At 54.5% G+C, this 25,015-nt stretch overlaps 1 protein-coding gene across 1 annotated transcript in view; it reads left to right on the plus strand.

Annotated features, from left to right (window-relative positions):
* Window positions 1-969: 969 nt before the first annotated feature.
* LOC132386266 (WD repeat-containing protein 74-like) overlaps window positions 970-25,015 on the plus strand; it is a gene marked incomplete at its 5' end in the record, with an annotated part of 30,788 nt that continues 6,742 nt past the window's right edge. Inside the window, 3 exons of the mRNA XM_059958542.1 lie at window positions 970-1,041; window positions 1,149-1,291; window positions 6,760-6,816. Coding sequence (XP_059814525.1) covers window positions 970-1,041; window positions 1,149-1,291; window positions 6,760-6,816 — 272 coding nt within the window. The remainder of the gene's footprint in view (window positions 1,042-1,148; window positions 1,292-6,759; window positions 6,817-25,015) is intronic.

Below are 25,015 nucleotides of genomic sequence, written 5' to 3' on the forward strand. Positions count from 1 at the left end.
CAATATCCCAGGTGTAGAGACACCAGAACTGTTCACAATATCCCAGGTGTAGAGACACCAGAACTGTCCACAATATCCCAGGTGTAGACACCAGAACTGTCCACAATATCCCAGGTGTAGAGACACCAGAACTGTCCACAATATCCCAGGTGTAGAGAGACCAGAACTGTCCACAATATCCCAGGTGTAGAGACCAGAACTGTCCACAATATCCCAGGTGTAGAGACACCAGAACTGTCCACAATATCCCAGGTGTAGAGAGACCAGAACTGTCCTCAATATCCCAGGTGTAGAGACACCAGAACTGTCCACAATATCGCAGGTGTAGAGACCAGAACTGTCCACAATATCCCAGGTGTAGAGACACCAGAACTGTCCACAATATCCCAGGTGTAGAGACCAGAACTGTCCACAATATCCCAGGTGTAGAGACCAGAACTGTCCACAATATCCCAGGTGTAGAGACCAGAACTGTCCACAATATCCCAGGTGTAGAGACCAGAACTGTCCACAATATCCCAGGTGTAGAGACCAGAACTGTCCACAATATACCAGGTGTAGAGACACCAGAACTGTCCACAATATCCCAGGTGTAGAGACCAGATCTGTCCACAATATCCCAGGTGTAGAGACACCAGAACTGTCCACAATATCCCAGGTGTAGAGAGACCAGAACTGTCCACAATATCCCAGGTGTAGAGACACCAGAACGGTCCACAATATCCCAGGTGTAGAGACCAGAACTGTCCACAATATCCCAGGTGTAGAGACACCAGAACTGTCCACAATACCTCACTTGTCGACACACGAGAAATGTCGACAATTCCGCCAGGCCGGATCGTGCCTCTGTGGTGTTAACTGTCACCAGATGGAGCAGCACACTGTTTGTGGCATCTGACTGGTCCCTGGTATGTTCTCTGTTTCCCACCAAACGATCCTGTGTCCCATTGTGCCTGTTGTCACCCGCAGAGCGGGGAATGCCTACAGGCGGCCAGGAGTTGGAGTTGTTCGCTGTGGTTGCCAGGGGAACCCGAACTCTCAGTGAGGGGACCGTCGATCGTTCAGGAGGAGGGTTGAGAGCCTGTCTGCCACGTGCGTGAGGCTGGTCTCGGTGGTGCTCCAGTTACCCTCTCTCTCTGTCCCCTCAGGCCGGCTGCTGCGGGGCCTGAAAGGGCTGGCAGGCAGCGTCCGCAGTGTCCAGTGTCACTCGTCTCTGCCGCTCGTGGCCTCTTGCGGGCTGGATCGTTTCCTCCGCGTGCACAACGTAATCGACAGTAAACTGCTGCACAAGGTGAGAATCCACACTCTCCCCCAGAGAGACCCAGCCCCACCATAAACGTACCCTGTGGGGACCGGTCCGATCGGAGACCCCTCCTCACCGTCATAAACGTACCGTGTGGGGACCGGTCCGATCGGAGACCCAGCCCCGTCATAAACGTACCCTGTGGGGACCGGTCCGATCGGAGACCCCTCCTCACCGTCATAAACGTACCGTGTGGGGACCGGTCCGATCGGAGACCCAGCCCCGTCATAAACGTACCCTGTGGGGACCGGTCCGATCGGAGACCCCTCCTCACCGTCATAAACGTACCGTGTGGGGACTGGTCCGATCGGAGACCCAGCCCCGTCATAAACGTACCCTGTGGGGACCGGTCCGAGCGGAGACCCCTCCTCACCGTCATAAACGTACCCTGTGGGGACCGGTCCGATCGGAGACCCAGCCCCGTCATAAACGTACCCTGTGGGGACCGGTCCGATCGGAGACCCTTCCTCACCGTCATAAACGTACCCTGTGGGGACCGGTCCGATCGGAGAACCCTCCTCACCGTCATAAACGTACCCTGAGGGGACCGGCCTGATCGGAGACCCCTCCTCACCGTCATAAACGTACCCTTTGTGGACCGGTCCGATCGGAGACCCAGCCCCGTCATAAACGTACCCTGTTGGGACCGGTCCGATCGGAGACCCCTCCTCACCGTCATAAACGTTCCCTGTGGGGACCAGCCCGATCGGAGACCCCTCCTCACCGTCATAAACGTACCCTTTGTGGACCGGTCCGATCGGAGACCCAGCCCCGTCATAAACGTACCCTGTGGGGACCGGTCCGAGCGAAGACCCCTCCTCACTGTCATAAACGTACCCTGTGGGGACCGGTCCGATCGGAGACCCCTCCTCACCGTCATAAACGTACCCTGTGGGGACCGGTCCGATCGGAGACCCCTCCTCACCGTCATAAACGTACCCTTTGTGGACCGGTCCGATCGGAGACCCTTCCTCACCGTCATCAATGTACCCTGTGGGGTCCGGTCCGATCGGAGACTCAGCCCCGTCATAAACGTACCCTGTGGGGACCCCTCCTCACCGTCATATACGTACCCTGTGGGGACCGGTCCGATCGGAGACCCCTCCTCACCGTCATAAACGTACCCTGTGGGGTCCGGTCCGATCGGAGACCCAGCCCCGTCATAAATGTACCCTCTGGGGACCGGTCCGATCGGAGACCCCTCCTCACCGTCATAAACGTACCCTGTGGGGACCGGTCCGATCGGAGACCCAGCCCCGTCATAAACGTACCCTGTGGGGACCCCTCCTCACCGTCAGATACGTACCCTGTGGGGACCGGTCCGATCGGAGACCCCTCCTCACCGTCATAAACGTAGCCTGTGGGGATCGGTCCGATCGGAGACCCAGCCCCGTCATAAACGTACCCTGTGGGGACCGGTCCAATCGGAGACCAGCCCCGTCATAAACGTACCCTGTGGGGACCGGTCCGATCGGAGACCCCTCCTCACCGTCATCAACGTACCCTGTGGGGACCGGTCCGATCGGAAACCCCTCCTCACCGTCATAAACGTACCCTGTAGGGACCGGTCTGATCAGAGACCCAGCCCCATCATAAACGTACCCTATGGGGACATGTCCGATCGGAGTCCCCTCCTCACCTTCATAAACGTACCCTGTGGGGACCGGTCCGATCGGAGACCCCTCACCGTCATAAACGTAGCCTGTGTGGACTGGTCCGATCGGAGACCACCCCCTCAACGTCATAAACGTACCCTGTGGGGACCGGTCTGATCGGAGACCCAGCACCGTCATAAATGTACCCTGTGGGGACCGGTCCGATCGGAGACCCAGCACCGTCATAAATGTACCCTCTGGGGACCAGTCCTATAGGAGACCCCTCCTCACCGTCATAAACGTACTCTGTGGGTGAGGTCAGATCGGAGACCCCTCCTCACCGTTATAAACATACCCTGTGGGGACCGGTCCGATCGGAGACCCCTCCTCACCGTCATAAACGTACTCTGTGGGGACCGGTCCGATCGGAGACCCCTCCTCACCGTCATAAACGTACCCTGTGGGGACCGGTCCGATCGGAGACCCATCCTCACTGTCATAAACGTACCCTGTGGGGACCGGTCCGATCGGAGACCCCTCCTCACCGTCATAAACGTACCCTGTGGGGACCGGTCCGATCGGAGACCCCTCCTCACCGTCATAAACGTACCCTGAGGGAACCGGTCCGATCGGAGACCCCTCCTCACCGTCATAAACGTTCCCTGTGGGGACCGGTCCGATCGGAAACCCCTCCTCACCGTCATAAACGTACCCTGTGGGTGAGGTCAGATCGGAGACCCCTCCTCACCGTCATAAACGTACCCTGTGGGGACCGGTCCGATCGGAAACCCCTCCTCACCGTCATAAACGTACCCTGTGGGGACATGTCCGATCGGAGACCCCTCCTCACCGTCATAAACGTACCCTGTGGGTGAGGTCAGATCGGAGACCTCTCCTCACCGTCATAAACGTACCCTGTGGGCTCCGGTCCGATCGGAAACCCCTCCTCACCGTCATAAACGTACCCTGTGGGGACATGTCCGATCGGAGACCCCTCCTCACCGTCATAAACGTACCCTGTGGGGACCGGTGCGAACGGAGACCCCTCCTCACCGTCATCAACGTACTCTGTGGGGACCGGTCCGATCGGAGACCCATCCTCACTGTCATAAACGTACCCTGTGGGGACCGGTCCGATCGGAGACCCCTCCTCACCGTCATAAACGTACCCTGTGGGGACCGGTCCGATCGGAGACCCCTCCTCACCGTCATAAACGTACCCTGAGGGAACTGGTCCGATCGGAGACCCCTCCTCACCGTCATAAACGTTCCCTGTGGGGACCAATCCTATAGGAGACCCCTCCTCACTGTCACAAACGTACCCTGTTGGGACCGGTCTTATCAGAGACCCCTCCTCACCGTCATAAACGTACCCTGTGGGGACCGGTCCGATCGGAGACCCAACCCCGTCATAAACGTACCCTGTGGGGACCAGCTCGATCGGAGACCCCTCCTCACCGTCATAAACGTACCCTGTGGGGTCCGGTCCGATCGGAGACCCAGCCCCGTCATAAATGTACCCTCTGGGGACCGGTCCGATCGGAGACCCCTCCTCACCGTCATAAACGTACCCTGTGGGGACCGGTCCGATCGGAGACCCAGCCCCGTCATAAACGTACCCTGTGGGGACCCCTCCTCACCGTCATATACGTACCCTGTGGGGACCGGTCCGATCGGAGACCCCTCCTCACCGTCATATACGTACCCTGTGGGGACCGGTCCGATCGGAGACCCCTCCTCACCGTCATAAACGTACCCTGTGGGGACCGGTCCGATCGGAGACCCAGCCCCGTCATAAACGTACCCTGTGGGGACCGGTCCAATCGGAGACCCCTCCTCACCGTCATCAATGTACCCTGTGGGGACCGGTCCGATCGGAGACCCCTCCTCACCGTCATCAACGTACCCTGTAGGGACCGGTCTGATCAGAGACCCAGCCCCATCATAAACGTACCCTGTGGGGACCGGTCCGATCGGAAACCCCTCCTCACCGTCATAAACGTACCCTGTGGGGACATGTCCGATCGGAGACCCCTCCTCACCGTCATAAACGTACCCTGTGGGGACCGGTCCGATCGGAGACCCCTTCTCACCGTCATAAACGTACCCTGTGGGGACCGGTCCGATCGGAGACCCCTCCTCACCGTCATAAACGTACCCTGTGGGGACCGGTCCGATCGGAGACCCCTCCTCACCGTCATAAACGTACCCTGTGGGGTCCGGTCCGATCGGAGACCCATCCTCACTGTCATAAACGTACCCTGTGGGGACCGGTCCGATCGGAGACCCCTCCTCACCGTCATAAACGTACCCTGTGGGGACCGGTCCGATCGGAGACCCAGCACCGTCATAAATGTACCCTCTGGGGACCGGTCCGATCGGAGACCCCTCCTCACCGTCATAAACGTTCCCTGTGGGGACCAATCCTATAGGAGACCCCTCCTCACAGTCATAAACGTAGCCTGTGTGGACCGGTCTGATCGGAGACCCCTCCTCACAGTCATAAACGTACCCTGTGGGGACATGTCCGATCGGAGTCCCCTCCTCACCGTCATAAACGTACCCTGTGGGGACCAGTCCTATAGGAGACCCCTCACCGTCATAAACGTAGCCTGTGTGGACTGGTCCGATCGGAGACCACCCCCTCACCGTCATAAACGTACCCTGTGGGGACATGTCCGATCGGAGACCCCTCCTCACCGTCATAAACGTACCATGTGGGGACCGGTGCGATCGGAGACCCCTCCTCACCATCATAAACGTACTCTGTGGGGACCGGTCCGATCGGAGACCCCTCCTCACCGTCATAAACGTACCCTGTGGGGACCGGTCCGATCGGAGACCCATCCTCACTGTCATAAACGTACCCTGTGGGGACCGGTCCGATCGGAGACCCCTCCTCACCGTCATAAACGTACCCTGTGGGGACCGGTCCGATCGGAGACCCCTCCTCACCGTCATAAACGTACCCTGAGGGGACCGGTCCGATCGGAGACCCCTCCTCACCGTCATAAACGTTCCCTGTGGGGACCAATCCTATAGGAGACCCCTCCTCACTGTCACAAACGTACACTGTTGGGACCGGTCTTATCAGAGACCCCTCCTCACCGTCATAAACGTACCCTGTGGGGACCAGCCCGATCGGAGACCCCTCCTCACCGTCATAAACGTACCCTGTGGGGACCGGTCCGATTGGAGACCCTTCCTCACCGTTATAAACGTACCCTGTGGGGACCGGTCCGATCGGAGACCCCACCTCACCGTCATAAACGTACCCTGTGGGGACTGGTCCAATCGGAGACCCCTCCTCACCGTCATAAACGTACCCTGTGGGGACCGGTCCGATCGGAGACCCCTCCTCACCGTCATATACTTACCCTGTGGGGACCGGTCTGATCGGAGACCCCTCCTCACCGTCATAAACGTACCCTGTGGGGACCGGTCTGATCGGAGACCCCTCCTCACCGTCATAAACGTACCCTGTGGGGACCGGTCCGATCGGAGACCCAGCCCCGTCATAAACGTACCCTGTGGGGACCGGTCTGATCGGAGACCCCTCCTCACCGTCATAAACGTACATTGTGGGCGATCAGCCCCATTTTTGTAATTGTCTGCTGCTGGAATGTAACCCCTTCTGTGTGCCCCTGAAGCAGACATTTTTCGGGGTATCTGCTGCCTTGTGAGACTCTGTCCCACTCAAAGTCTCTGGCGACCCCGGTCCAGTGGAACCCTGTTTCCCTTTGCCATGTTGTGAGATCTGTTCATCGAAACTCTCCCCAACTCCTGAGATCCCTTTACCGCCCCCCCCCCCCCCCCCCAGATAACCATCACCACTCAGCACATTTCTGTTCCCTTTTGTAGGTCTATTTAAAATCTCGGCTCAATTGCCTTCTCTTCACAAGTCGGGACAACTGGGAGGTGAGTTACCAGTCCGGTGTAACTGGGGTTCAGTGACTAGTCCAGGGTAACTAGTATTTAGTGATCAGTCCGGGGTAACTGGGATTTAGTGACCAGTCTGGGGTAACTGGGTTTTAGTGACCAGTCCGGGTTAACTGGGATTTAGTGACCAGTCCGGGGTAACCGGGTTTTAGTGACCAGTCCAGGTTAACTGGGATTTAGTGACCAGTCCGGGGTAACTGGGTTTTAGTGACCAGTCCAGGTTAACTGGGATTTAGTGACCAGTCCGGGGTAACTGGGTTTTAGTGACCAGTCCGGGGTAACTGGGATTTAATGACCAGTCCGGGGTAACTGGGATTTAGTGACCAGTCCAGGGTAACTGGGGTTTAGTGACCAGTCCGGGGCAACTGGGATTTAGTGATCAGTCCGGGGTAACTGGGATTTAGTGACCGGTCCGGGGTAACTGGGATTTAGTGAACAGTCCGGGGTAACTGGGGTTTAGTGATAAGTCCGGGGTAACTGAGATTTAGTGATCAGTCCGGGGTAACTGGCATTTAGTGATCAGTCCGGGGTAACTGGGATTTAGTGACTAGTCCGGGGTAACTGGGGTTTAGTGACCGGTCCGGTGTAACTGGGATTTAGTGATCAGTCCGGTGTAACAGGGATTTAGTGACCAGTCCGGGGTAACTGGGATTTAGTGACCAGTCCGGGGTAACTGGGGTTTAGTGATCAGTCCGGGGTAACTGGGATTTAGTGATCAGTCCGGGGTAACTGGGGTTTAGTGATCAGTCCGGGGTAACTGGGATTTAGTGACCAGTCCGGGGTAACTGGGGTTTAGTGATCAGTCCGGGGTAACTGGGATTTAGTGATCAGTCCGGTGTAACTGGGATTTAGTGACCAGTCCGGTGTAACTGGGATTTAGTGATCAGTCCGGGGTAACTGGGATTTAGTGACCAGTCCGGGGTAATTGGGATTTAGTGACCAGTCCGGGGTAACTGGGATTTAGTGATCAGTCCGGTGTAACTGGGATTTAGTGATCAGTCCGGTGTAACTGGGTTTTAGTGACCAGTCCAGGGTTACTGGGGTTTAGTGACCAGTCCGGTGTAACTGGGATTTAGTGACCAGTCCGGGGTAACTAGGATTTAGTGATCAGTCCGGGGTAACTGGGATTTAGTGACCAGTCCGGGGTAACTGGGTTTTAGTGACCAGTCCGGGTTAACTGGGATTTAGTGACCAGTCCGGGGTAACTGGGTTTTAGTGACCAGTCCGGGGTAACTGGGATTTAATGACCAGTCCGGGGTGACTGGGATTTAGTGACCAGTCCGGGGTAACTGGGGTTTAGTGACCGGTCCGGGGTGACTGGGATTTAGTGATCAGTCCGGGGTAACTGGGATTTAGTGACCGGTCCGGGGTAACTGGGATTTAGTGACCAGTCCGGGGTAACTGGGAATTAGTGATCAGTCCGGGGTAACTGGGATTTAGTGATCAGTCCGGGGTAACTGGGATTTAGTGACCGGTCCGGGGTAACTGGGATTTAGTGACCGGTCCGGGGTAACTGTGATTTAGTGACCGGTCAGGGGTAACTGGGATTTAGTGACCGGTCCGGGGTAACTGGGATTTAGTGATCGGTCCGGGGTAACTGGGATTTAGTGACCGGTCCGGGGTAACTGGGATTTAGTGACCAGTCCAGGGTAACTGGGCTTTAGTGACCAGTCCGGTGTAACTGGGGTTTAGTGACCGGTCCGGTGTAACTGGGGTTTAGTGACCAGTCCGGGGTAACTGGTATTTAGTGACCAGTCCGGGGTAACTGGGATTTAGTGACCAGTCCGGGGTAACTGGGATTTAGTGACCAGTCCAGGGTAACTGGGGTTTAGTGACCAGTCCGATGTAACTGGGGTTTAGTGACCGGTCCGGTGTAACTGGGCTTTACTGACCAATCCGGGGTAACTGGGATTTAGTGACCAGTCCGGGGTAACTGGGATTTAGTGACCAGTCCAGGGTAACTGGGGTTTAGTGACCAGTCCGGTGTAACTGGGGTTTAGTGACCGGTCCGGTGTAACTGGGGTTTAGTGACCAGTCTGGGGTAACTGGGTTTTAGTGACCAGTCCGGGTTAACTGGGATTTAGTGACCAGTCCGGGGTAACCGGGTTTTAGTGACCAGTCCAGGTTAACTGGGATTTAGTGACCAGTCCGGGGTAACTGGGTTTTAGTGACCAGTCCAGGTTAACTGGGATTTAGTGACCAGTCCGGGGTAACTGGGTTTTAGTGACCAGTCCGGGGTAACTGGGATTTAAGGACCAGTCCGGGGTAACTGGGATTTAGTGACCAGTCCAGGGTAACTGGGGTTTAGTGACCAGTCCGGGGCAACTGGGATTTAGTGATCAGTCCGGGGTAACTGGGATTTAGTGACCGGTCCGGGGTAACTGGGATTTAGTGAACAGTCCGGGGTAACTGGGGTTTAGTGATAAGTCCGGGGTAACTGAGATTTAGTGATCAGTCCGGGGTAACTGGCATTTAGTGATCAGTCCGGGGTAACTGGGATTTAGTGACTAGTCCGGGGTAACTGGGGTTTAGTGACCGGTCCGGTGTAACTGGGATTTAGTGATCAGTCCGGTGTAACAGGGATTTAGTGACCAGTCCGGGGTAACTGGGATTTAGTGACCAGTCCGGGGTAACTGGGGTTTAGTGATCAGTCCGGGGTAACTGGGATTTAGTGATCAGTCCGGGGTAACTGGGGTTTAGTGATCAGTCCGGGGTAACTGGGATTTAGTGATCAGTCCGGGGTAACTGGGATTTAGTGATCAGTCCGGTGTAACTGGGATTTAGTGACCAGTCCGGTGTAACTGGGATTTAGTGATCAGTCCGGGGTAACTGGGATTTAGTGACCAGTCCGGGGTAATTGGGATTTAGTGACCAGTCCGGGGTAACTGGGATTTAGTGATCAGTCCGGTGTAACTGGGATTTAGTGATCAGTCCGGTGTAACTGGGTTTTAGTGACCAGTCCAGGGTTACTGGGGTTTAGTGACCAGTCCGGTGTAACTGGGATTTAGTGACCAGTCCGGGGTAACTAGGATTTAGTGATCAGTCCGGGGTAACTGGGATTTAGTGACCAGTCCGGGGTAACTGGGTTTTAGTGACCAGTCCGGGTTAACTGGGATTTAGTGACCAGTCCGGGGTAACTGGGTTTTAGTGACCAGTCCGGGGTAACTGGGATTTAATGACCAGTCCGGGGTGACTGGGATTTAGTGACCAGTCCGGGGTAACTGGGGTTTAGTGACCGGTCCGGGGTGACTGGGATTTAGTGATCAGTCCGGGGTAACTGGGATTTAGTGACCGGTCCGGGGTAACTGGGATTTAGTGACCAGTCCGGGGTAACTGGGAATTAGTGATCAGTCCGGGGTAACTGGGATTTAGTGATCAGTCCGGGGTAACTGGGATTTAGTGACCGGTCCGGGGTAACTGGGATTTAGTGACCGGTCCGGGGTAACTGTGATTTAGTGACCGGTCAGGGGTAACTGGGATTTAGTGACCGGTCCGGGGTAACTGGGATTTAGTGATCGGTCCGGGGTAACTGGGATTTAGTGACCGGTCCGGGGTAACTGGGATTTAGTGACCAGTCCAGGGTAACTGGGCTTTAGTGACCAGTCCGGTGTAACTGGGGTTTAGTGACCGGTCCGGTGTAACTGGGGTTTAGTGACCAGTCCGGGGTAACTGGTATTTAGTGACCAGTCCGGGGTAACTGGGATTTAGTGACCAGTCCGGGGTAACTGGGATTTAGTGACCAGTCCAGGGTAACTGGGGTTTAGTGACCAGTCCGATGTAACTGGGGTTTAGTGACCGGTCCGGTGTAACTGGGCTTTACTGACCAATCCGGGGTAACTGGGATTTAGTGACCAGTCCGGGGTAACTGGGATTTAGTGACCAGTCCAGGGTAACTGGGGTTTAGTGACCAGTCCGGTGTAACTGGGGTTTAGTGACCGGTCCGGTGTAACTGGGGTTTAGTGACCAGTCCGGGGTAACTGGGATTTAGTGACCAGTCCAGGGTAACTGGGATTTAGTGACCAGTCCGGTGTAACTGGGGTTTAGTGACCGGTCCGGTGTAACTGGGGTTTAGTGACCAGTCCGGGGTAACTGGGATTTAGTGACCAGTCCGGGGTAACTGGGATTTAGTGACCAGTCCGGGGTAACTGGGGTTTAGTGACCAGTCCGGTGTAACTGGGGTTTAGTGACCGGTCCGGTGTAACTGGGGTTTAGTGACCGGTCCGGGGTAACTGGGATTTAGTGACCAGTCCGGGGTAACTGGGATTTAGTGACCAGTCCGGGGTAACTGGGATTTAGTGACCAGTCCGGGGTAACTGGGTTTTAGTGACAAGTCCGGGGTAACTGGGGTTTAGTGACCAGTCCGGGGTAACTGGGATTTAGTGACCAGTCCGGGGTAACTGGGATTTAGTGACTAGTCCGGTGTAACTGGGATTTAGTGACTAGTCCGGGGTAACTGGGATTTAGTCACCAGTCCGGGGTAACTGAGATTTAGTGACCAGTCCGGGGTAACTGGGATTTTGTGACCAGTCCGGGGTAACTGGGATTTAGTGATCAGTCAGGGGTAACTGGGTTTTAGTGACCAGTCCGGGGTAACTGGGTTTTAGTGACCAGTCCGGGGTAACTGGGATTTTTTGATCAGTCCGGGGTAACTGGGATTTAGTGACCAGTCCGGGGTAACTGGGATTTAGTGACCAGTCCGGGGTAACTGGGGTTTAGTGACCAGTCCGGTGTAACTGGGGTTTAGTGACCGGTCCGGTGTAACTGGGATTTAGTGACCAGTCCGGGGTAACTGGGATTTAGTGACCAGTCCAGGGTAACTGGGTTTTAGTGACCAGTCCGGGGTAACTGGGGTTTAGTGACCAGTCCGGGGTAACTGGGGTTTAGTGACCAGTCCGGTGTAACTGGGGTTTAGTGACCAGTCCTGGGTAACTGGGGTTTAGTGACCGGTCCAGGGTAACTGGGATTTAGTGATCCGTCCGGGGTAACTGGGATTTAGTCACCAGTCAGGGGTAACTGGGATTTAGTGATCAGTCTGGGGTAACTGGGATTTAGTAACCAGTCCGGGGTAACTGGGATTTAGAGACTAGTCCGGGGTAACTGGGATTTACTGATCAGTCCGGGGTAACTGGGGTTTAGTGACCAGTCCGGGGTAACTGGGGTTTAGTGATCAGTCCAGGGGTAACTGGGATTTAGTGACCAGTCCAGGGTAACTGGGGTTTCGTCACCAGTCCGGTGTAACTGGGATTTAGTGACCAGTCCGGGGTAACTGGGATTTAGTCACCAGTCCGGTGTAACTGGGGTTTAGTGACCAGTCCGGTGTAACTGGGGTTTAGTCACCAGTCCGGGGTAACTGGGATTTAGTGACCAGTCCGGTGTAACTGGGGTTTAGTCACCAGTCCGGTGTAACTGGGATTTAGTGACCAGTCTGGGGTAACTGGGATTTAGTGACCGGTCCGGGGTAACTGGGATTTAGTGACCGGTCCTGGGTAACTGGGATTTAGTGACCAGTCCGTGGTAACTGGGATTTAGTGACTAGTCCGGGGTAACTGGGATTTAGTGACTAGTCCGGGGTAACTGGGATTTAGTGACCAGTCCGGGGTAACTGGGATTTAGTGACCGGTCTGGGGTAGCTGGGATTTAGTGACTAGTCCGGGGTAACGGGGATTTAGTGACCAGTCCGGTGTAACTGGGGTTTAATGACCAGTCCGGGGTAACTGGGATTTAGTAAACAGTCCGGGGTAACTGGGATTTAGTCACCAGTCCGGGGTAACTGGGATTTAGTCACCAGTCCGGGGTAACTGTGATTTAGTGACTAGTCCGGGGTAACTGGGGTTTAGTGACCGGTCCGGTGAAACTGGGATTTAGTGACTAGTCCGGGGTAACTGGGGTTTAGTGATCAGTCCGGGGTAACTGGGTTTTAGTGACCAGTCCGGGGTAACTGGGTTTTAGTGATCAGTCCGGGGTAACTGGGGTTTAGTGATCAGTCCGGGGTAGCTGGGATTCAGTGATCAGTCCGGTGTAACTGGGATTTAGTGACCAGTCCGGGGTAACTGGGGTTTAGTGATCAGTCCGGGGTAACTGGGATTTAGTGACCAGTCCGGGGTAACTGGGATTTAGTGACCGGTCCGGGGTAACTGGGATTTAGTGACCGGTCCTGGGTAACTGGGATTTAGTGACCAGTCCGTGGTAACTGGGATTTAGTGACTAGTCCGGGGTAACTGGGATTTAGTGACTAGTCCGGGGTAACTGGGATTTAGTGATCAGTCCGGTGTAACTGGGATTTAGTGACCAGTCCGGGGTAACTGGGATTTAGTGACCGGTCTGGGGTAGCTGGGATTTAGTGACTAGTCCGGGGTAACGGGGATTTAGTGACCAGTCCGATGTAACTGGGGTTTAATGACCAGTCCGGGGTAACTGGGTTTTAGTAACCAGTCCGGGGTAACTGGGATTTCGTAACCAGTCCGGGGTAACTGGGATTTAGTCACCAGTCCGGGGTAACTGGGATTTAGTCACCAGTCCGGGGTAACTGTGATTTAGTGACTAGTCCGGGGTAACGGGGATTTAGTGACCAGTCCGGTGTAACTGGGGTTTAATGACCAGTCCGGGGTAACTGGGATTTAGTAAACAGTCCGGGGTAACTGGGTTTTAGTGACCAGTCCGGGGTAACTGGGATTTTTTGATCAGTCCGGGGTAACTGGGATTTAGTGACCAGTCCAGGGTAACTGGGTTTTAGTGACCAGTCCGGGGTAACTGGGGTTTAGTGATCAGTCCGGGGTAGCTGGGATTCAGTGATCAGTCCGGTGTAACTGGGATTTAGTGACCAGTCCGGGGTAACTGGGGTTTAGTGATCAGTCCGGGGTAACTGGGATTTAGTGACCAGTCCGGGGTAACTGGGATTTAGTGACCAGTCCGGTGTAATTGGGGTTTGGTGACCAGTCCGGGGTAACTGGGGTTTAGTGATCAGTCCGGGGTAACTGGGATTTAGTGACCAGTCCGGGGTAACTGGGATTTAGTGATCAGTCCGGGGTAACTGGGATTTAGTGACCAGTCAGGGTTAACTGGGGTTTAGTGACCAGTCCGGGGTAACGTGGATTTAGTGACTAGTCCGGGGTAACGGGGATTTAGTGACCAGTCCGGTGTAACTGGGGTTTAATGACCAGTCCGGGGTAACTGGGATTTAGTAAACAGTCCGGGGTAACTGGGATTTAGTCACCAGTCCGGGGTAACTGGGATTTAGTCACCAGTCCGGGGTAACTGTGATTTAGTGACTAGTCCGGGGTAACTGGGGTTTAGTGACCGGTCCGGTGAAACTGGGATTTAGTGACTAGTCCGGGGTAACTGGGGTTTAGTGATCAGTCCGGGGTAACTGGGTTTTAGTGACCAGTCCGGGGTAACTGGGTTTTAGTGATCAGTCCGGGGTAACTGGGGTTTAGTGATCAGTCCGGGGTAGCTGGGATTCAGTGATCAGTCCGGTGTAACTGGGATTTAGTGACCAGTCCGGGGTAACTGGGGTTTAGTGATCAGTCCGGTGTAACTGGGATTTAGTGACCAGTCCGGGGTAACTGGGATTTAGTGACCGGTCTGGGGTAGCTGGGATTTAGTGACTAGTCCGGGGTAACGGGGATTTAGTGACCAGTCCGATGTAACTGGGGTTTAATGACCAGTCCGGGGTAACTGGGTTTTAGTAACCAGTCCGGGGTAACTGGGATTTCGTAACCAGTCCGGGGTAACTGGGATTTAGTCACCAGTCCGGGGTAACTGGGATTTAGTCACCAGTCCGGGGTAACTGTGATTTAGTGACTAGTCCGGGGTAACTGGGGTTTAGTGACCGGTCCGGTGTAACTGGGATTTAGTGACTAGTCCGGGGTAACTGGGGTTTAGTGATCAGTCCGGGGTAACTGGGTTTTAGTGACCAGTCCAGGGTAACTGGGTTTTAGTGACCAGTCCGGGGTAACTGGGGTTTAGTGATCAGTCCGGGGTAGCTGGGATTCAGTGATCAGTCCGGTGTAACTGGGATTTAGTGACCAGTCCGGGGTAACTGGGGTTTAGTGATCAGTCCGGGGTAACTGGGATTTAGTGACCAGTCCGGGGTAACTGGGATTTAGTGACCAGTCCGGTGTAACTGGGGTTTAGTGACCAGTCCGGGGTAACTGGGGTTTAGTGATCAGTCCGGGGTAACTGGGATTTAGTGACCAGTCCGGGGTAACTGGGATTTAGTGATCAGTCCGGGGTAACTGGGATTTAGTGACCAGTCAGGGTTAACTGGGGTTTAGTGACCAGTCCGGGGTAACGTGGATTTAGTGACCAGTCCGGGGTAACGTGGATTTAGTGACCAGTCCGTGGTAACTGGGATTTAGTGACCAGTCCGGTGTAACTGGGGTTTAGTGACCAGTCCGGGGTAACTGGGGTTTAGTGACTAGTCCGGGGTAACTGGGATTTAGTGATCAGTCCGGTGTAACTGGGATTTAGTGATCAGTCCGGGGTAACTGGGATTTAGTGACCAGTCCGGTGTAACTGGGATTTAGTGACCAGTCCGGTGTAACTGGGATTTAGTGACCAGTCCGGTGTAACTGGGGTTTAGTGACCAGTCCGGTGTAACTGGGATTTAGTGACCAGTCCGGGGTAACTGGGATTTAGTGACCAGTCCGGGGTAACTGGGATTTAGTGACCGGTCCGGGGTAACTGGGATTTAGTGACCGGTCCTGGGTAACTGGGATTTAGTGACCAGTCTGGGGTAACTGGGATTTAGTGATCAGTCCGTGGTAACTGGGATTTAGTGACCAGTCCGGGGTAACTGGGATTTAGTGATCAGTCCGGTGTAACTGGGATTTAGTGACCAGTCCGGGGTAACTGGGATTTAGTGACCAGTCCGGTGTAACTGGGATTTAGTGACTAGTCCGGGGTAACGGGGATTTAGTGACCAGTCCGATGTAACTGGGGTTTAATGACCAGTCCGATGTAACTGGGTTTTAGTAACCAGTCCGGGGTAACTGGGATTTCGTAACCAGTCCGGTGTAACTGGGATTTAGTCACCAGTCCGGGGTAACTGGGATTTAGTCACCAGTCCGGGGTAACTGTGATTTAGTGACTAGTCCGGGGTAACTGGGGTTTAGTGACCGGTCCGGTGTAACTGGGATTTAGTGACTGGTCCGGTGTAACTGGGGTTTAGTGATCAGTCCGGGGTAACTGGGTTTTAGTGACCAGTCCGGGGTAACTGGGTTTTAGTGACCAGTCCGGGGTAACTGGGGTTTAGTGATCAGTCCGGGGTAGCTGGGATTCAGTGATCAGTCCGGTGTAACTGGGATTTAGTGACCAGTCCGGGGTAACTGGGGTTTAGTGATCAGTCCGGGGTAACTGGGATTTAGTGACCAGTCCGGGGTAACTGGGATTTAGTGATCAGTCCGGGGTAACTGGGATTTAGTGACCAGTCAGGGTTAACTGGGGTTTAGTGACCAGTCCGGGGTAACGTGGATTTAGTGACCAGTCCGGGGTAACGTGGATTTAGTGACCAGTCCGGGGTAACTGGGATTTAGTGACCAGTCCGGTGTAACTGGGGTTTAGTGACCAGTCCGGGGTAACTGGGGTTTAGTGACTAGTCCGGGGTAACTGGGATTTAGTGATCAGTCCGGTGTAACTGGGATTTAGTGATCAGTCCGGGGTAACTGGGATTTAGTGACCAGTCCGGTGTAACTGGGATTTAGTGACCAGTCCGGTGTAACTGGGATTTAGTGACCAGTCCGGTGTAACTGGGGTTTAGTGACCAGTCCGGGGTAACTGGGATTTAGTGACCAGTCCGGGGTAACTGGGATTTAGTGACCAGTCCGGGGTAACTGGGATTTAGTGATCAGTCCGGGGTAACTGGGATTTAGTGACCAGTCCGGGGTAACTGGGATTTAGTGACCAGTCTGGGGTAACTGGGATTTAGTGATCAGTCCGGGGTAACTGGGATTTAGTGACCAGTCCGGGGTAACTGGGATTTAGTGATCAGTCCGGGGTAACTGGGATTTAGTGATCAGTCCGGGGTAACTGGGATTTAGTCACCAGTCCGGGGTAACTGAGATTTAGTGACCAGTCCGGGGTAACTGGGATTTTGTGACCAGTCCGGGGTAACTGGGATTTAGTGATCAGTCAGGGGTAACTGGGTTTTAGTGACCAGTCCGGGGTAACTGGGTTTTAGTGACCAGTCCGGGGTAACTGGGATTTTTTGATCAGTCCGGGGTAACTGGGATTTAGTGACCAGTCCGGGGTAACTGGGATTTAGTGACCAGTCCGGGGTAACTGGGGTTTAGTGACCAGTCCGGTGTAACTGGGGTTTAGTGACCGGTCCGGTGTAACTGGGATTTAGTGACCAGTCCGGGGTAACTGGGATTTAGTGACCAGTCCAGGGTAACTGGGTTTTAGTGACCAGTCCGGGGTAACTGGGGTTTAGTGACCAGTCCGGGGTAACTGGGGTTTAGTGACCAGTCCGGTGTAACTGGGGTTTAGTGACCAGTCCTGGGTAACTGGGGTTTAGTGACCGGTCCAGGGTAACTGGGATTTAGTGATCCGTCCGGGGTAACTGGGATTTAGTCACCAGTCCGGGGTAACTGGGATTTACTGATCAGTCCGGGGTAACTGGGGTTTAGTGACCAGTACGGGGTAACTGGGGTTTAGTGATCAGTCCAGGGGTAACTGGGATTTAGTGACCAGTCCAGGGTAACTGGGGTTTCGTCACCAGTCCGGTGTAACTGGGATTTAGTGACCAGTCCGGGGTAACTGGGATTTAGTCACCAGTCCGGTGTAACTGGGGTTTAGTGACCAGTCCGGTGTAACTGGGGTTTAGTCACCAGTCCGGGGTAACTGGGATTTAGTGACCAGTCCGGTGTAACTGGGGTTTAGTCACCAGTCCGGTGTAACTGGGATTTAGTGACCAGTCTGGGGTAACTGGGATTTAGTGACCGGTCCGGGGTAACTGGGATTTAGTGACCGGTCCTGGGTAACTGGGATTTAGTGACCAGTCCGTGGTAACTGGGATTTAGTGACTAGTCCGGGGTAACTGGGATTTAGTGACTAGTCCGGGGTAACTGGGATTTAGTGACCAGTCCGGGGTAACTGGGATTTAGTGACCGGTCTGGGGTAGCTGGGATTTAGTGACTAGTCCGGGGTAACGGGGATTTAGTGACCAGTCCGGTGTAACTGGGGTTTAATGACCAGTCCGGGGTAACTGGGATTTAGTAACCAGTCCGGGGTAACTGGGATTTAGTCACCAGTCCGGGGTAACTGGGATTTAGTCACCAGTCCGGGGTAACTGTGATTTAGTGACTAGTCCGGGGTAACTGGGGTTTAGTGACCGGTCCGGTGAAACTGGGATTTAGTGACTAGTCCGGGGTAACTGGGGTTTAGTGATCAGTCCGGGGTAACTGGGTTTTAGTGACCAGTCCGGGGTAACTGGGGTTTAGTGACCAGTCCGGTGTAACTGGGGTTTAGTGACCAGTCCTGGGTAACTGGGGTTTAGTGACCGGTCCAGGGTAACTGGGATTTAGTGATCCGTCCGGGGTAACTGGGATTTAGTCACCAGTCCGGGGTAACTGGGATTTAGTGATCAGTCTGGGGTAACTGGGATTTAGTGACCGGTCTGGGGTAGCTGGGATTTAGTGACTAGTCCGGGGTAACGGGGATTTAGTGACCAGTCCGGTGTAACTGGGGTTTAATGACCAGTCCGGGGTAACTGGGATTTAGTAAACAGTCCGGGGTAACTGGGATTTAGTCACCAGTCCGGGGTAACTGGGATTTAGTCACCAGTCCGGGGTAACTGTGATTTAGTGACTAGTCCGGGGTAACTGGGGTTTAGTGACCGGTCCGGTGAAACTGGGATTTAGTGACTAGTCCGGGGTAACTGGGGTTTAGTGATCAGTCCGGGGTAACTGGGTTTTAGTGACCAGTCCGGGGTAACTGGGTTTTAGTGATCAGTCCGGGGTAACTGGGGTTTAGTGATCAGTCCGGGGTAGCTGGGATTCAGTGATCAGTCCGGTGTAACTGGGATTTAGTGACCAGTCCGGGGTAACTGGGGTTTAGTGATCAGTCCGGGGTAACTGGGATTTAGTGACCAGTCCGGGGTAACTGGGATTTAGTGACCGGTCCGGGGTAACTGGGATTTAGTGACCGGTCCTGGGTAACTGGGATTTAGTGACCAGTCCGTGGTAACTGGGATTTAGTGACTAGTCCGGGGTAACTGGGATTTAGTGACTAGTCCGGGGTAACTGGGATTTAGTGATCAGTCCGGTGTAACTGGGATTTAGTGACCAGTCCGGGGTAACTGGGATTTAGTGACCGGTCTGGGGTAGCTGGGATTTAGTGACTAGTCCGGGGTAACGGGGATTTAGTGACCAGTCCGATGTAACTGGGGTTTAATGACCAGTCCGGGGTAACTGGGTTTTAGTAACCAGTCCGGGGTAACTGGGATTTCGTAACCAGTCCGGGGTAACTGGGATTTAGTCACCAGTCCGGGGTAACTGGGATTTAGTCACCAGTCCGGGGTAACTGTGATTTAGTGACTAGTCCGGGGTAACTGGGGTTTAGTGACCGGTCCGGTGTAACTGGGATTTAGTGACTAGTCCGGGGTAACTGGGGTTTAGTGATCAGTCCGGGGTAACTGGGTTTTAGTGACCAGTCCAGGGTAACTGGGTTTTAGTGACCAGTCCGGGGTAACTGGGGTTTAGTGATCAGTCCGGGGTAGCTGGGATTCAGTGATCAGTCCGGTGTAACTGGGATTTAGTGACCAGTCCGGGGTAACTGGGGTTTAGTGATCAGTCCGGGGTAACTGGGATTTAGTGACCAGTCCGGGGTAACTGGGATTTAGTGACCAGTCCGGTGTAACTGGGGTTTAGTGACCAGTCCGGGGTAACTGGGGTTTAGTGATCAGTCCGGGGTAACTGGGATTTAGTGACCAGTCCGGGGTAACTGGGATTTAGTGATCAGTCCGGGGTAACTGGGATTTAGTGACCAGTCAGGGTTAACTGGGGTTTAGTGACCAGTCCGGGGTAACGTGGATTTAGTGACCAGTCCGGGGTAACGTGGATTTAGTGACCAGTCCGGGGTAACTTGGATTTAGTGACCAGTCCGGGGTAACTGGGATTTAGTGACCAGTCCGGTGTAACTGGGGTTTAGTGACCAGTCCGGGGTAACTGGGGTTTAGTGACTAGTCCGGGGTAACTGGGATTTAGTGATCAGTCCGGTGTAACTGGGATTTAGTGATCAGTCCGGGGTAACTGGGATTTAGTGACCAGTCCGGTGTAACTGGGATTTAGTGACCAGTCCGGTGTAACTGGGATTTAGTGACCAGTCCGGTGTAACTGGGGTTTAGTGACCAGTCCGGGGTAACTGGGATTTAGTGACCAGTCCGGGGTAACTGGGATTTAGTGATCAGTCCGGGGTAACTGGGGTTTAGTGATCAGTCCGGGGTAACTGGGATTTAGTGACCAGTCCGGTGTAACTGGGATTTAGTGACTAGTCCGGGGTAACTGGGATTTAGTGACCAGTCCGGGGTAACTGGGATTTAGTGACCGGTCTGGGGTAGCTGGGATTTAGTGACTAGTCCGGGGTAACGGGGATTTAGTGACCAGTCCGGTGTAACTGGGGTTTAATGACCAGTCCGGGGTAACTGGGATTTAGTAAACAGTCCGGGGTAACTGGGATTTAGTCACCAGTCCGGGGTAACTGGGATTTAGTCACCAGTCCGGGGTAACTGTGATTTAGTGACTAGTCCGGGGTAACTGGGGTTTAGTGACCGGTCCGGTGAAACTGGGATTTAGTGACTAGTCCGGGGTAACTGGGGTTTAGTGATCAGTCCGGGGTAACTGGGTTTTAGTGACCAGTCCGGGGTAACTGGGTTTTAGTGATCAGTCCGGGGTAACTGGGGTTTAGTGATCAGTCCGGGGTAGCTGGGATTCAGTGATCAGTCCGGTGTAACTGGGATTTAGTGACCAGTCCGGGGTAACTGGGGTTTAGTGATTAGTCCGGGGTAACTGGGATTTAGTGACCAGTCCGGGGTAACTGGGATTTAGTGACCGGTCCGGGGTAACTGGGATTTAGTGACCGGTCCTGGGTAACTGGGATTTAGTGACCAGTCCGTGGTAACTGGGATTTAGTGACTAGTCCGGGGTAACTGGGATTTAGTGACTAGTCCGGGGTAACTGGGATTTAGTGATCAGTCCGGTGTAACTGGGATTTAGTGACCAGTCCGGGGTAACTGGGATTTAGTGACCGGTCTGGGGTAGCTGGGATTTAGTGACTAGTCCGGGGTAACGGGGATTTAGTGACCAGTCCGATGTAACTGGGGTTTAATGACCAGTCCGGGGTAACTGGGTTTTAGTAACCAGTCCGGGGTAACTGGGATTTCGTAACCAGTCCGGGGTAACTGGGATTTAGTCACCAGTCCGGGGTAACTGGGATTTAGTCACCAGTCCGGGGTAACTGTGATTTAGTGACTAGTCCGGGGTAACTGGGATTTAGTGACTAGTCCGGGGTAACTGGGGTTTAGTGATCAGTCCGGGGTAACTGGGTTTTAGTGACCAGTCCAGGGTAACTGGGTTTTAGTGACCAGTCCGGGGTAACTGGGGTTTAGTGATCAGTCCGGGGTAGCTGGGATTCAGTGATCAGTCCGGTGTAACTGGGATTTAGTGACCAGTCCGGGGTAACTGGGGTTTAGTGATCAGTCCGGGGTAACTGGGATTTAGTGACCAGTCCGGGGTAACTGGGATTTAGTGATCAGTCCGGGGTAACTGGGATTTAGTGACCAGTCAGGGTTAACTGGGGTTTAGTGACCAGTCCGGGGTAACGTGGATTTAGTGACCAGTCCGGGGTAACGTGGATTTAGTGACCAGTCCGGGGTAACTGGGATTTAGTGACCAGTCCGGTGTAACTGGGGTTTAGTGACCAGTCCGGGGTAACTGGGGTTTAGTGACTAGTCCGGGGTAACTGGGATTTAGTGATCAGTCCGGTGTAACTGGGATTTAGTGATCAGTCCGGGGTAACTGGGATTTAGTGACCAGTCCGGTGTAACTGGGATTTAGTGACCAGTCCGGTGTAACTGGGGTTTAGTGACCAGTCCGGGGTAACTGGGATTTAGTGACCAGTCCGGGGTAACTGGGATTTAGTGACCAGTCCGGGATAACTGGGATTTAGTGATCAGTCCGGGGTAACTGGGATTTAGTGACCAGTCCGGGGTAACTGGGATTTAGTGACCAGTCTGGGGTAACTGGGATTTAGTGATCAGTCCGGGGTAACTGGGATTTAGTGACCAGTCCGGGGTAACTGGGATTTAGTGATCAGTCCGGGGTAACTGGGGTTTAGTGATCAGTCCGGGGTAACTGGGATTTAGTGACCAGTCCGGTGTAACTGGGATTTAGTGACCAGTCCGGTGTAACTGGGATTTAGTGACCAGTCCGGGGTAACTGGGATTTAGTGATCAGTCCGGGGTAACTGGGGTTTAGTAACCAGTCCGGGGTAACGTGGATTTAGTGACCAGTCCGGGGTAACTGGGATTTAGTGACCAGTCCGGGGTAACGTGGATTTAGTGACCAGTCCGGGGTAACTGGGATTTAGTGACCAGTCCGGTGTAACTGGGGTTTAGTGACCACTCCGCGGTAACTGGGATTTAGTGACCAGTCCGGGGTAACTGGGGTTTAGTGACTAGTCCGGGGTAACTGGGATTTAGTGATCAGTCCGGGGTAACTGGGATTTAGTGATCCGTCCGGGGTAACTGGGATTTAGTGATCAGTCCGGGGTAACTGGGATTTAGTGACCGGTCCGGAGTAACTGGGATTTAGTGACCAGTCCGGGGTAACTGGGATTTAGTGACCAGTCCGGGGTAACTGGGATTTAGTGACCGGTCCGGGGTAACTGGGATTTAGTGATCAGTCCGGGGTAACTGGGATTTAGTGATCAGTCCGGGGTAACTGGGATTTAGTGACCGGTCCGGGGTAACTGGGATTTAGTGATCAGTCCGGGGTAACTGGGATTTAGTGACCAGTCCGGGGTAACTGGGATTTAGTGACTAGTCCGGGGTAACTGGGATTTAGTGACCAGTCCGGGGTAACTGGGATTTAGTGACCAATCCGGGGTAACTGGGATTTAGTGACCAGTCCGGGGTAACTGGGATTTAGTGACCGGTCCGGGGTAACTGGGATTTAGTGACCTGTCCGGGGTAACTGGGATTTAGTGACCAGTCCGGGGTAGCTGGGGTTTAGTGACCAGTCCGGGGTAACTGAGATTTAGTGACTAGTCCGGGGTAACGGGGATTTAGTGACCAGTCCGGGGTAACTGGGATTTAGTGACCAGTCCAGGGTAACTGGAAGGTGAGTCACCAGTCCGGGGTAACTGGGGTTTAGTGACCGGTCCGGTGTAACTGGGGTTTAGTGACCAGTCCGGGGTAACTGGGATTTAGTGACCAGTCCGGGGTAACTGGGATTTAGTGACCAGTCTGGGGTAACTGGGATTTAGTGACCAGTCTGGGGTAACTGAGATTTAGTGACCAGTCCGGGGTAACTGGGGTTTAGTGACCGGTCCGGGGTAACTGGGATTTAGTGACCAGTCCGGGGTAGCTGGGGTTTAGTGACCAGTCCGGGGTAACTGGGATTTAGTCACCAGTCCGGGGTAACTGAGATTTAGTGACCACTCCGGGGTAACTGGGATTTTGTGACCAGTCCGGGGTAACTTGGATTTAGTGATCAGTCAGGGGTAACTGGGTTTTAGTGACCAGTCCGGGGTAACTGGGTTTTAGTGACCAGTCCGGGGTAACTGGGATTTATTGATCAGTCCGGGGTAACTGGGTTTTAGTGACCAGTCCGGGGTAACTGGGATTTAGTGACCAGTCCGGGGTAACTGGGATTTAGTGACCAGTCCGGGGTAACTGGGATTTAGTGACCGGTCTGGGGTAAATGGGATTTAGTGACTAGTCCGGGGTAACTGGGATTTAGTGATCTTTCCGGGGTAACTGGGATTTAGTGACCAATCCGGGGTAACTGGGATTTAGTGACCAGTCCGGGGTAACGGGGATTTAGTGACGAGTCCGGGGTAACTGGGATTTATTGACCAGTCCGGGGTAACTGGGATTTAGTGACCAGTCCGGGGTAACTGGGATTTAGTGACCAGTCCGGGGTAACGGGGATTTAGTGACTAGTCCGGGGTAACTGGGATTTAGTGACCAGTCCGGGGTAACTGGGATTTAGTGATCAGTCCGGGGTAACTGGGATTTAGTGACCAGTCCGGGGTAACGGGGATTTAGTGACTAGTCCGGGGTAACTGGGATTTAGTGACCAGTCTGGGGTAACTGGAAGGTGAGTCACCAGTCCGGGGTAACTGGGATTTAGTGACCGGTCCGGGGTAACTGCAAGGTGAGTCACCTGTCCGGGGTAACTGGGATTTAGTGGCCGGTGGCATCCTCGCCCCGTTTCCCTGCCGAAGCCCTGGTGAGTCCCCTCCCTGCTGACTGCTTGGGACACGCTCCCTCCGTCTGGGATGGGGACTGCTGGCTCCCTGGCTGGGGCAGCGATCAGAGAGACCTGGTACTCACAAGCAACCCCTGTTCTGGGAGGCTTTGCCCCTCCCCAGGGAATACACTCTCCAAGTGCACCGTCTCGTTCGCAGTCACATCCACCTCCCCACAGCGGCCCGGAGGCGTCTCCGAGGGAGCGTGCTCCGCACACGCCCCCTCCTGCTCCTGACTCCCCCGTCAGACACTGACCTCCTCCTGGGACCCTCCGGGCTCCGTTCCACAGCAGCAGCCTGAAACCTTCAGGCGCTTTTTATCTTCTTTCTGCACGCTTCGGCCCGTCACCTGAACACACCCCTCCCTGTCACTACCACGACCTCTCCAGCCGGTAGCACGGTGGGGGGGGTAACCGAGGGAGGGGGTTCAGCGGAGGTAGGCCTTGCGGTACCCCCGCCCCCCCCCACCGTACCTCGAAGGCAGAGTTGGCAGCCTGACGGTTTGGCCAATTCTTCCGAACGTGCCAACTCCTTCCAAGCGCGGCACCGCGGGAGACTCCTAGACCAGGGGGGTGGTATAGTTTTGCCCCTCAAAGTAAACCTAAAGCCGCCCCTCGGCACCCCCACTCTGCTCCAGCTGCACACGTAGACGGTGCTGGAACGAGAATAGGTGCTCACAACCCGGGGAAATGCCCTGTACTGCATCGGGGTT

The sequence above is a fragment of the Hypanus sabinus genome, unplaced genomic scaffold (genome assembly GCF_030144855.1).
Source record: "Hypanus sabinus isolate sHypSab1 unplaced genomic scaffold, sHypSab1.hap1 scaffold_1081, whole genome shotgun sequence".
Lineage (NCBI taxonomy): Eukaryota > Metazoa > Chordata > Chondrichthyes > Myliobatiformes > Dasyatidae > Hypanus > Hypanus sabinus.